The 12,721-nt window shown below is 40.2% G+C and overlaps 1 protein-coding gene across 1 annotated transcript in view; it reads left to right on the forward strand.

Moving 5' to 3' along the window:
* slc1a7a (solute carrier family 1 member 7a) overlaps positions 1-6,490 on the forward strand; it is a 31,624-nt gene extending 25,134 nt beyond the window's left edge. Inside the window, exons 7-11 of the mRNA XM_069164467.1 lie at positions 24-257; positions 1,544-1,738; positions 4,449-4,583; positions 4,875-4,974; positions 6,220-6,490. Coding sequence (XP_069020568.1) covers positions 24-257; positions 1,544-1,738; positions 4,449-4,583; positions 4,875-4,974; positions 6,220-6,480 — 925 coding nt within the window. The 3' untranslated portion in view covers positions 6,481-6,490. The remainder of the gene's footprint in view (positions 1-23; positions 258-1,543; positions 1,739-4,448; positions 4,584-4,874; positions 4,975-6,219) is intronic.
* Positions 6,491-12,721: the final 6,231 nt, after the last annotated feature.

A 12,721-nucleotide genomic window follows, 5' to 3' on the forward strand; every position in this document is an offset into this window, starting at 1 on the left:
CTCCTGCCTTCCATCGTTTGCAGGTATTTTCCTTTTGGCATTGTGTTCCTGGTTGCCGGGAAGATCTTAGAAATGGACGACCCGTCAGCCATGGGGAAGAAGCTGGGCTTTTATGCCATCACGGTGGTAATGGGCTTGGTGCTGCATGGTCTGTTCATCCTTCCAGCCATGTACTTCTTCATCACAAAGAAAAGCCCCATTGTTTACATCCGAGGCATTCTGCAGGCCCTGCTCATTTCTTTGGCCACCTCCTCCAGGTAAGTGGAAGATTGAAACGAATTGAAATGTCCACGGAAACACTACCTTGGATTTATGTTTATATATATTTATATTCATTCATAAAGGCATGGACTATGACGAATCAATCCACTTAATCAAGTTCCCCAAACAGTTATTATACACAGTCCTTACAGTGTCTCTGACGAAGCACATAAGTGAAATATAATGGTGATTTTCATCGATGAAAAGTTTCCATCAAGATGTTTACCGGAACGACGGCAGCAATCACTTGATGATAAAAAACTTCAATTTATGGTTCAACAAAAACAACGAGCAGCTAAGAGAGAGAGTCAAGGTCGGAGTAGAGTAGTGCTTTTAAGCTCTATTAAGTGTGTAAACAGAGCAGTTCGCGGAATTCATCTTGAGGGAAATGGATGTTTGTGGGGTTTCACTCTGACCTCAATGTTGATTTCTGTGTCAAGGCGAACTTTTATATTATCATTGCCAACATTTGGGCCTTTTTAAGGAATGCGCCTTGAACCTTCTGGGTGTGTTTACTCCTAATTTACAATCAGCATCTTAGTCCTGACCTTCTTGACCTTCTAGATTCCCTTTAAATGCTCAACTACTAATGAGAAATATTTACAGGATTTCCTCTGTGCAGCCTCAAAGGATGTTGTAACTATAAAACAAGTCAGTGTGTGTTACTAAAGAACGGAAAATGATCTTGTTTGTTGCATTCACCCTACCTAAATCTTTCTTATCAACATTATTGAGACATAAAAAGATTTTTATCATGTCAAAACTTCTGCACATATTTACATACATACCGGCTCCTGTGCAACTGTTTCATGGACTTTATATGAGTGTGTGCAGTTTAATATACTCATACATATTCTTATATGTGTCAATGAACCCTATACTGGCCCTTATATATGTCAATTCTTATATAAGAACTGACATATTGACAACGTCCACTTGTATACGTCAACAAAATCCAGACTGGTCTTTATCTCACCTAAAAATACAAACTATTTGTGTTTACAACTAGAATTACAAGTGAAAAACACAGCAGTCGCTTTTTGTTTTGATCCCAATATTATCAACTTTGACTTAATTTTTCACCAGAAAATAGCTGCTTGGAATAATTTACTGGCAGGTTTTAAAAAAGCACCTTTGTTGTTTGGTTGTAAACACATCTATCATTCACATGATTAGAGTTCTTGTATGAAGCGATTCCTGATATTACTACAATTGATTGCGCTGCTTGTCCGGGTGGAGGCTCACGACCTGTTTATATTTATCTTTCACCTTTTTGCTGCAGCTCTGCCACTCTGCCTATCACCTTTAAGTGCCTCCTCGAGAACAACCACATCGACAGACGCATCATCCGCTTCGTGCTGCCGGTCGGCGCCACCATCAACATGGACGGGACCGCGCTTTACGAGGCAGTGGCAGCCATCTTCATCGCCCAAGTTAATAATTATGAGCTTGACTTTGGGCAGATCATCACCATCAGGTAAGAAGCAAGCTCATAAAAAATGTACTTTTGATGGAATATTTGATGAACTAAAATGTCATGAGGTGAGGAAAGGTTTTAAAAAAACAGATATTAGCAGAGTCATGAAATCCTTGAGGCTCCTTAATCAAATATGAGTTGGGAGGGAAAACTGCTAAACCTTTTTTAATAGCAGTTTCTGTAATTTTATGGATTTTCTTGGATGACATGAATAAATGTAGGGCAGTAAAATTCTACACTTGAAGTTAAGGATGAATTATTCAGCCTGTGAAATTAGTTAAAGGCTGTAATGCCTTCTGTGGATCCAGAGAAGTTTTCTAAAGCCTTTAGCTTGTGTTTAGCGGAACATATTTTTAGCAGAAAGTCACGATACAAACAAGGGAGTTTAGTTTTCCCTTTTCTTGAGACAAAAGTTCAGGATCCTCTGCTGCACAGATTTTTAACATCCTCACCTTTAGGGAGGTATACTAAATCACTGGAATACCCAAGGCATAAATTAGCACTTATGGGCAATCACTTTCTTGCCAAGAGAACACTTTTTTATATATATATAGTTCATTTGCAGAAATTGCTGTGATAAAAATCTGTCTAGAGAGCTGTCAGAGATGCTCATTTTTAAAGAACAGTTAAACTTTTTAGAAACTACAAGGCCCACGAAAGTGTTAAATTTTGTTGGTTTAAAAAACCAAAGTGAGACAACTACACCATTTTACTCTGGTTTAGTTTGTAAACAGAGGAAATCTTTGCAAAATTGGATTCCTATTTATTGCCTCGCTGAGGGTCAGAGGTTACACCGTTGCCGCTCTCATGCTTGAACAGGGTGCAGTGAATTGCTTAGGTTAGCAGAAAAAGCAGAAAAAGCAGAAAAACAGTGCCTTGTCTAAAGTTACAAAAAAAATACATCTAAAGTTCTTATTTGTTTTAGCTTTATGGGGAATTATGGTGCTTTTTCAAGATCCTATTATTTGGTCCCAGTCTTAACATGAATCAAGCTAACTGGCTGTGATTTCCTTTAAAACCCAATACATCCATTAAGACTCAAATGTTACACTATTTCTTTAAAAAAAAATGATATTCACTTCAACAACTCTTTAGAGAGATATTTATCTCTCTAATATTACAAATCGGGGAAAAACACTCCAAAGTGTGACAATAATAGCAAATGGCTAGCAAAGAAATGGTCCCGCAGGCTCCCTCGTGGTGCTTTGAGTCCAACATGTGAATTAATCTAACGTCACACATTTAGTTTAATTCTGAATTAAGAAAAATATTATGGGATTTACTAGATACACATATATGTAAATGTCACACAGATTATGCCTCCTATGAGCTTCTTAGTGTGATCTGATTTCTGCTAAATCAGTCTGGAAGCCCCGGGGAAAGACAGACAGACAGACAGACAGACAGACAGACAGACAGACAGACAGACAGACAGAAGGACGGACAAAAATAACCTATAACTCCCCCCCCCCCCCCCCCCAAGAACTCATCATCATTTTCAACCACGGGTAAACTCAACCCTCTCCCCCTCTTCAGGTTGAGGAAAAACTCCTGCCCCTCCTTTGATTTGATGACATCTCACTTTGTAATAACATTAAGAGCAGACCTCTCGTCATGGCTGCAGTCTGTGCACATTTGCTCATAATCCCTTGGCGGTAAAACCCATATGACCTGTATTACTCATCTCCCTTGTCACGCCAGAATTATAATAATTTCTCCCTCTCTGCGCCCTGTTCCCGTGCCGTTTGGCTTCTGACCATGAAGCTGCCCCATCTGCACGCCAACCTCCCCGCGCAGCCCCGCAGAGAAAAAAAAACATGTCAGTTAAACATCGACTCGGTCATTCTCCCCGAATAACTAATTCTTCCCGGACGGTGCATCCTGGGGAAACTCAGTCATCCTCCATCATCTCCTGGACCTGGAGAGACTTCCGTTGGAAAAACTAGATCTGCTTTTTTTTTTTTTATCACCGTGAAACAGAAGCGTTAACACGTTGGCTCTCGGCTATGCTACTGGGGGGAATCTGGCTAGAAAAGAGTCCACTTAAGGGCCAGCGGGGTTTACTTCAATTCTTTCATTTTCCTTGCCACTCCTTGTCATCCCCATAGGATGGAAGAGAAGTGACAAAAGGTTTTATAAAATAATCCACCTATCTGGGGATGTTTTTAATTAGTGCGCCATGAGCAAAAGAAAACCTGTCAATCAGGTGGATTGTCGAGACTCTTGTGATTTTTTTTTTTTCATAAATTCATACCTACACAACTCTTTAAAAGACCCCCCCCCCCTCCCCCCAACAAAAATCTAATAATCAAATAAGATCACCTGTCTGCCAAGTAACCAGTTCAAGGCCTTGGTTGTGTGTTTTGTATATAAAATGTTAATTTGTGAAAGCTGTACCAACAATGCCACAGTAGATCAGCACTCTGAAATAGAGTGGGATAAAAGGATAGATATATAAATAGAGTGGGATAAAAGGATAGATATATAAATAGAGTGGGATAAAAGGATAGAGCACCATAAATGCTCTAAAGTATGAATACTTCATAACTGAATTTTCCACCACAGTCCCCACACTCAATTTATTCTTTCACCTCACAATTTCTACACCTCACCAATTGGCACTTTGAGTCCAGGGAGCTCATTTACACCTTTGCTCCCGTACGTCATGTGAAGATAAATGTTTGCTGCTCGTTTGTCTGTTCTCTCTCAGCATCACTGCCACCGCCGCCAGCATCGGTGCAGCAGGGATCCCACAGGCTGGACTTGTTACCATGGTGATCGTGCTGACCTCTGTGGGCCTACCCACCGATGACATCACTCTAATCATCGCTGTTGATTGGGCGTTGTAAGTAAACGTTCATCTAAACGCTGAAGGCGAAGTCAAAGACAACGGACCGGGAAATCATTGTGACATTTAGCTAGCTTCTCATTTACTCTAATTAACTGGTTGCCAGTCAAATAAACAGCAATACACGTAGAGCTAACTTCATGTCATTTCGATGCTCTTTGCACGAATCCCAGTGAGTCAAATAGCCTCCAACTCTGTGAAGGTTTTATGAATATGCAGTGATTGTGGACTTTTTTTTTTCCTCGAGCTTCGTCAACACTGTGGATGACGTTTGACTTTGTCATGCAGGGACCGATTCAGGACCATGGTGAACGTGATGGGTGACGCCCTGGCCACGGGGATCATGGCTCATATCTGCAGAAAAGATTTTGTCAAAGAGGGAGAGCAGGTGAGAGAAGTCCTATCACCGGACTCTGATGTTACAAAGCATGTATTTGTTGCCTTTTTAAGGTTTATCTAACCTGAATAGAGTGACATTCATCTTCAATCGAAAAAAGAAAGATAGAAAGGGGTATATGGATGAAAACCGACGGAAGATTTACTCCTTTTATGTATAGGTTAATCCTATAGGCTGTACAGCAGATTTAAAGGAACAGTTTGACATTTTAGGAAATAGCCTTATTTGCATTTTGCTGAGAAAACTGGCGGTCTCGTGTTTCTACATCAAGCTCGAGCCTTGAGGTAGCTTAATGTTACATTTAAAAAAAAAAATAAGACAGAGTGAGTGAGCTTAGATCTTAGGATCCCTCTGATCATGACGTTATCTCAACATATAGAGTGGAAGCAGCGGGAAACAGCTTCAATATCTTGGGCTCCTTGTGAAACCACAATAAACATGTGCATCTTATTCATTTTTAGTGGACTAGCCGTCAACACCTCCCTGTAGTCCTTCTGCTCATACAGGCTCACTGAATCCCTGTTCTTGCTCCATAATGCACAACCATGAGAGAGGAATGACTTCTCTCACCTAATTATTAGCACCGCAGTAGATAAGACATATTTCCTAAAATGTCATCATTTTTCTTTGATATGTCATATTTTTGAGTTCATTATAAATAGACTATCGTGAACATTACAGTTTAGCATAATAACGGGCCATTATATTACATCCACCTTAGATTTCGCTAATTGGATATGAGGCGTAGAATTATTCTGACAATGATGAGCACCAAAACAAGTGGCAGGACACTATTAATCTTCAGAGCGATTCATGTGTCATTGTGCAACTCGCTGTCACCCAAAAGCGTGTAATACACCCATCTGTCCAGTGGGCAATACCTCCATTCGTGTGAAAGTCATTTGTTTTCTTCATCCAACCACACGATACCTGGTACTTATTTGGACTCTTTGCAATTCGTTACGTGACCTCCTTTTTTGGAGGGGCAGCGGGGCAAAACGTGAAACTGACACGGTATCCTCTAGTGGACTGATGGGTGTATTACACACTTTATCGCGATAACAAGCTGCGTTGTGCAATTTTTATCACCTTTATCAATGTCACAGCTGTATTTAAGTGTATTTCCATGTGCCATAATTTAATCGCAGCACATATTTGCGATTTTAAAATCCGTTTCATGACACCCGCCTGAATAAGTGATTCTGAGTTACTTTTTTCTTTCGTGTGTCCCATTAGGTGCCTCTGATATGCGAGACTAAACCCATGATAAGCATCCAGCAGATGATGACCTATCAGAACCAGAAGAACGGCTGCTACCAGCCGCCTCCACCGGGCAGCAAGCAGGGCCACCTCTCCCCGGACGTGGCTCGCCTGATCCAGCTAGAGGAGGGGATTCGGCCGATAGAGAGGAAGAAGCACGCTCATCATCACAAGAGAGAGCACAGGGACAAGGAACACTGTTCCATTGACATGAACGGCCTGGAGACTAATGTATAGGAGCAGCCGCTCTGCCAGCAGCGACTGGTGCATCATCAGCTGCAGAGCCAGCAGGAGAGGAAGTGACTAAGTTCACACGCTTTCCCCCTCCGAGAAGGAGAGCGGTCCAGAGCCGATATACGCAGGAAAAAAAAGAAAAAAAAGAAAAAAGACTGTTTTCTACATAACCTAAATGATGACCCACATTTGATTGTGTATGTTTGTGTGTGTACATATTTATCAGAGATATATCATTTGCAAGCAGCAGTGACAGTGTGCTGCTCTGAGCGACGACCTAAAGCGAGAATGGATCGTGTGTGAGGATTCACTGACATCAGATCTGTGAGTCAGCCCATCTCAAAGGAGTGCAAATGGAGAACACAGTGTAATATCTGATATAACTAAAGGCACGTTCCTCTATGGACTGCAGACAAAACAACAAATATCAACTCATATATCTTTTTACTCATAACGATCTGATATGTTTGAAGCATTATTGGTTGGGGTTTTTGTATATTTCTTTTTTTTTTTTTTTTTTTGTCATTGTGTTCTTTATGATGAACCTCAGGCAAAAAAAAAAGTTGCCTGTTTGGAACATTTTTACAACAGATTCACCAACTCAATAAAGCACACAAACAAAGGGACAAAGTTGGATGAAGCAAATCAACAAATCACCCTTATTTCTATGCCCATATGCAACCGTTTAGATCACATTTAGGAAACTACTGATTTTGAGGTGAAGAAAAAAAGTAATTAGTTACAATTTCCCACATTTTATCAGCAACACCTTTCCTTACATTTGTCTTCTCTGCCTTGTATGTCCCGAGCCTAAGTGGGCCTCTCACCTGCAGTGCTGCATGGTCAAGGCAAAATGATGACCAAGGTCACAGTAAAAACAAAGACGAGGGTTTGCCCCCGTCTTGAAGTCATGACAAGTTGTCTTTGCACCCCTGCTGTATTTCCTCTTTGCCTTAAACGACCAAAGGAGAAGCATTCGGGGGCCCGACGCGTCACTTACGACCAACAGAGACATGACAACGCCAGCCGACAATCACAGGTCATACTCTGAACTCTGTCCATGTATATGTGAAATATGCTGTACATGTATGTATTTCCAAAAGTAAAAAAAAAAAAAGAAGAAAAATGTAGATTTTACAACCATGTCAGTATGTTTCAAGAGCTGCCATTCTGTATTTGTTTAAAGAAACATTTCAACAGTCCAAAATGTATTTAAAAAAAAAATTTACCAACTCTGTAAAATGAAAAAAAAAAAAAAGGAATGAAAAATATACAAATACTCAACACTGTTGGAGTTATTTGTGCAGTTTGGGGACGTGAGATTAGAATTGCACAAGTGAGAGGATTTAACACTTTCAGGAATCTGATAAGCTGCATCATTATGGGGGTTTATCACTGCCATAAGTCAGGAGCATGCTCTTCCAGTTTGAGCGTGATTTCTTGCTTTCACAATCAATTATTGTAATATTCCCTCTCAAAAGTCTCTCCTTTGGTCTGTTCTCTTTCAAAACTGTACGCTTGCACCCAGATGTCCTCTGCTCCAGTTAAACCCTCCTCCTTGTACACAGACTGCTTCCGTGCGCTCGCAAGACTTCTGCTCTTGAATCTCATTTTGCGCTCTCTGATTTTTGTGAAACAACCCTGCCAAATGTCCCCAAATAAGAGAAGGTCAGGAATGACATTAATCAATGATATAGTCACTGCTTCCTTGTAGGTGTGCTTGCTTTAAGTCTTACAGCGTCCCTTGTGGGCGGGTACTGTTAAGTGGATTCATCAATCCCGCCCTCGAGCGCCTTATAAATTAACCCTGCTTGTTTTCTTGTAGGACTTTTAGAGTTGATAGATGTAGCCGTGTTCGTATTTTTACTTTTAATATCTATATATAAGAGTAGCTTGATAGCAGATTGGCTTCCCATCAAGTTGCCAGAGGAGAAAATAACTTAAATAGGCCAACTCTTGAAGTGCTTTTCTTCTTTTTTTTCCAATGATAGGTTAGGATTATTACTCTAAGTTATGTTTTGGTTCACTAAAAACATTTGTTTTATCGCTTTGTTCGAAGCCACGAGACTCGAACTCCCGTGTTCAACAAGTCAAAAGGACTGTTTTTTTAAATGGAGTCTGGCGGCTTTTAACAGAGCAATACTACAGCTGTTTCTGATGAAATAAAAAGTTCTACCATTGTAGGAATCCTTTCCATAAAGTTGGCAGAAATATAATTACCCTCTGACCATGTCAACGGCAAAACAAGCAATTTTAATGGCGGACTTTTAGCGGGCGCTGTACCTTAGCTCTGAGTCTATAAAGTCTCATTGTACAGTGGTACCATTCCCCTGAAATGTCGGCTTTTATTACCTTATATAGTAAGCTGTTACCTGGTCAGGTAACTGTTACTTGCTGTCTAAAAGAAGACTCTTATGTCCTGCTGCCGGTCCCCTTTCTCTTATTATGAGACGTGACCTCCGTCTGTTCAGAGCTGGCTCGCTAACAGCGTAGCTCGGGCACAACCAAGTTTGCAATTGGGAGGGAAGAGTTAACAGGAGACAGATGAAAGGGGCCACAAAAGGAGAATATATTTAACTTATTTTCTACTGTCTATTGGGAAAGGGGCGGCAGATTAGTATTTTATAAAGAGGCCGTGGCCAGGGACAGGTAATCGCCCGTAAGGGACGCTGTAAGACTTGAAGCGAGCGCACCTGAAAAGTATTGACATTTAATTGTTGACGTCATATCTGGCATTTGCAAGCGAGCGGCAACTATTTGAGTCAGAGGGGAGACTTTTGAAAGAGATTACAATAATTGATTGTGGAAAGAAGAAATCCCGCTCTCAAACTGAGAGAGCACGCTCTTGACTTATGGCAGTGATATAGTCCCACATATCATCTCTCCTAAAACCACGGACAAACAAATGTCCTGTAGACAGCAGACATTTCAAAAGCAATTACTGGAGTTTTATGAGTTCCAGAGGTGTGACACTGATTGAGAATAGATCTCAAGGCTTCTCTTTCTGCTAATTATCTGGTAAAAAAAAATAATAATCACCGTTTTCATTAATCAGAGGTGCAAACAAACACCATCAAGTGTTTTATTTGCAATCACTTGTTGTCAGTGTGACACCAAATTCTCCTCATTGATTCGTATTATATTGACGCATGTCATCTGCCAACAGCAGAATTTTTTTTATTTTTTTTCTATTTTGGACGTTTTCCTATTACTTTGTCTGTATTTATGTATTATTATATGACATGATAATATAATGGTTCTATTACTTATTTCCTAACTTAAACTATATATTTCTTGCGTTATAGTATACCGCTGATAAACTTTAAGGATTTAAAAAAAGCAAAAAAAAGTACTATATGGCAGATGTAATGTCAACCTATATCTCTGATTGGCGATTCCTTTGCTGACCATATTGAGCTTCACTGGTGAATGTTACTTTGAACAATTGGTAAAAGTGGGAGTAAGTTACTTGATGTTTTGTTGCTCTCACTCACAAGACTACTTTCTAAAGTTTAATTCTTAGAAGTCTGATAAACGCTGGCCCAGGCTCAATGCAAGTAATGTGCACTTTTGGGCCAGGTCTGGCTTATTTAAATTCAGGTAAAATCACCATATTGACATGCACTAAGCAACCAAGGTTCACACTAAATAGGATTATATGCAACAGAAGGATTTATTGGGCTTTAGTGCACCTAAACTCTATCCTCTTCTGTCAAACTAAAAACCCACAAAAAACTATATTTATGATAATTTGTCTTCATGCTGCACCATTTTCATTCATGACAGTGTTTAAATGGGAGGAATTATTGTATGTCTAGTTGTCATGGCTGGATGAAGAACATACAGAGCATAGGATTTTCCTCACATATTATGAGGTGTATTTATTGTGCAGATGACATGTAATTTAAATCTTATTCAGTTGTATCTTGTATCTTGCAATAGGTTTTAGTGAATTTTTAACCATAAAACGTTGCTGCATTCAATGTAAAAGAAAAACTAACCACATGTTTATCGGCAAAGGACAACCTGTCTTTATTCTACCCAGTGCCGGTTCCAATAACACCACGTTACATAAAATTGAAGGTTACAAGCCTGTAGAATAGGTTTGTGAAGGTCTTGAAGCGTGCTCAAAGATGTAATTCCACTCAGTGCTCTGCTGATTTAAAGCAAAGACTCTGAGCAGGCGCACTAGGAGCAGCCTAGGAGCAAGAATGGGTGATAAGTCTAACGGAAACATCATCACCAAGGTTAACCTTGGAGAACAAATTAAAGGAATTCTGTGCAATTGTCAACCCGCTGACCGAGAAGTAACCGCCTGAAAGGCGCAGAGTGCAGAAGTACATAATAGAAAGCTTAACCTCCATTACGCTGTACAAAGGTGACCATGGCTACATAAAATACCACCGAGGTACGATATTCAACTTGAGAGAGAATCGATTTGTTTTTTTGGTAAATGAATTGTCAGTGAAGTGGGACTGTGTAGATACAGTCTTGTTCCACAACGTCGTGTATCACTATTGGAACACAGTGTGCAGGGCAGTAACCTCAGGACTCACAATATCATGAGAAAACTGAATAAATCTTAGTCCTTAAGAAATAATAATGTATGTGGCTTCTGACCAGGTGAGGGGTGCATGTTAATTTATGCAGAATGGCCATTTATTACATTAAAGGGACAGCTTTACTTGGCTTTGAATGTACATCAGCTAATGTCAGCATACGTGACCAAGGTTGGGTACACATACTACAATGTGTAGCGAGATTCATCACCGTGTCCGTTTGTGGACTTCATAACTGTCAGGTGATTATACACTAATAAAAACATTAGGAATATAATATTCAGTTTCTGCTAATAAATCCCTCTAAATCCTCCACACTGAACATTTCAAGAAAAGATTCAATTCAAGGTAGCCTTTGGAAATGAAGGGAAATTGACCGGGCTATTACCTTGGAATTGAATAGTGATCATTTATAAGATAATGCACATCTTCCATAGGACGGTCTAGCATTTTGTTCTCCAGAAGCTGCCATGTTCACTGCACTACAGCTTGATAAATTGCCCCTCCATTTAAAAAAGGACATTCTTTGGTCTTGCTCTGGTGGTACAATTGCTCGTAAAAATAAAAGGTCCGTCAATTTTCTTTAAAGGTTGCGAGTCAGAAAAATCAGCACTATACATACGTCCTCAATCGCTGTGCATAGTTATGGTTCTGTTAGATGTTTAGTGCAATTGTCTTTTTTATTGTATAAAAATGCTGTTCCACGCAGTCCACCTGTATAAGTGCTGTACAGTACTGATGGTCTGAAACAGTTATGGGCGGGTGGTGAGCTTTGGAGAGGAAGTTTTACACTGCATGCAGAGGATTGTTTTACTGAACGACCACCAGACCTTTGCATAATGAATGTGCCTCACTCAAACACCAATACAGTCCGTCCAATACAAACTTTACTTTCACTTTCTAGGAAAACTTTGAATCAAGGTTGTTTATTTTATTATTTGAGCTAAGCTTTCACAGATGACTTTCACAGCCTGATCAGCGCGATCAGCCCAGCACTTAACCTCAGCCCACCCCTCCACACTGCACCACACAGTACATCTCCTAAAGACCCATTAGCCCACTGCTTCTGGTCAGTCAGACAGGCCAGCTATGCCATTTGGCCTGCCAGCCACCTGGCAGAGGGACAGAACGGGGGGGGGGGGGGGGGGGGGGGGGGGCAATTAGGGATCGAGGACAGGGTCTGGCAGAAGGCACACAGGGGTGGGCGGAGGTTGGGGAGGCCCACAGGGAGAGGTCTGGATCAACTCTAAAATAAAGTGGACAAATGGAGGGAAATAAAGAGGGAAATAGGCTGAAAAAACAAGGACAGAAATAGAGAACAGTATGAATGTGTGGATAACTACAGTGTTTTCTGTAGGATGTGTGGTTAGGTTTTAGGCAAACAAAATTAGGACAGCCTTCTTTCAAACAATTTAATTTTTTTTTAGAGTCTCTAAATGTCAAATCAGAAGCCAACAATTTAGTTTGTTCTTTAACATGCACAGAAACACGAGAGTACTCACACAGCTTTGGACTTTTATTTAGGTATTTAATTGAAATAAATCTAGATTTTTGATTACACTGTTTTACTAAGAATATGATGGCATACAAAAAGTCTTTATTATTGGCTCTAGTACTTTCGTAGTATTTTATAAAAAAAAATGCTGAGTACAGAAAAATATATAGACACACAGCTCTGGAAAAAA

Source organism: Embiotoca jacksoni, unplaced genomic scaffold (assembly GCF_022577435.1).
Source record: "Embiotoca jacksoni isolate LCO1_2020_lvr unplaced genomic scaffold, fEmbJac1.0.p SCAF_31, whole genome shotgun sequence".
Taxonomy (NCBI): domain Eukaryota; kingdom Metazoa; phylum Chordata; class Actinopteri; family Embiotocidae; genus Embiotoca; species Embiotoca jacksoni.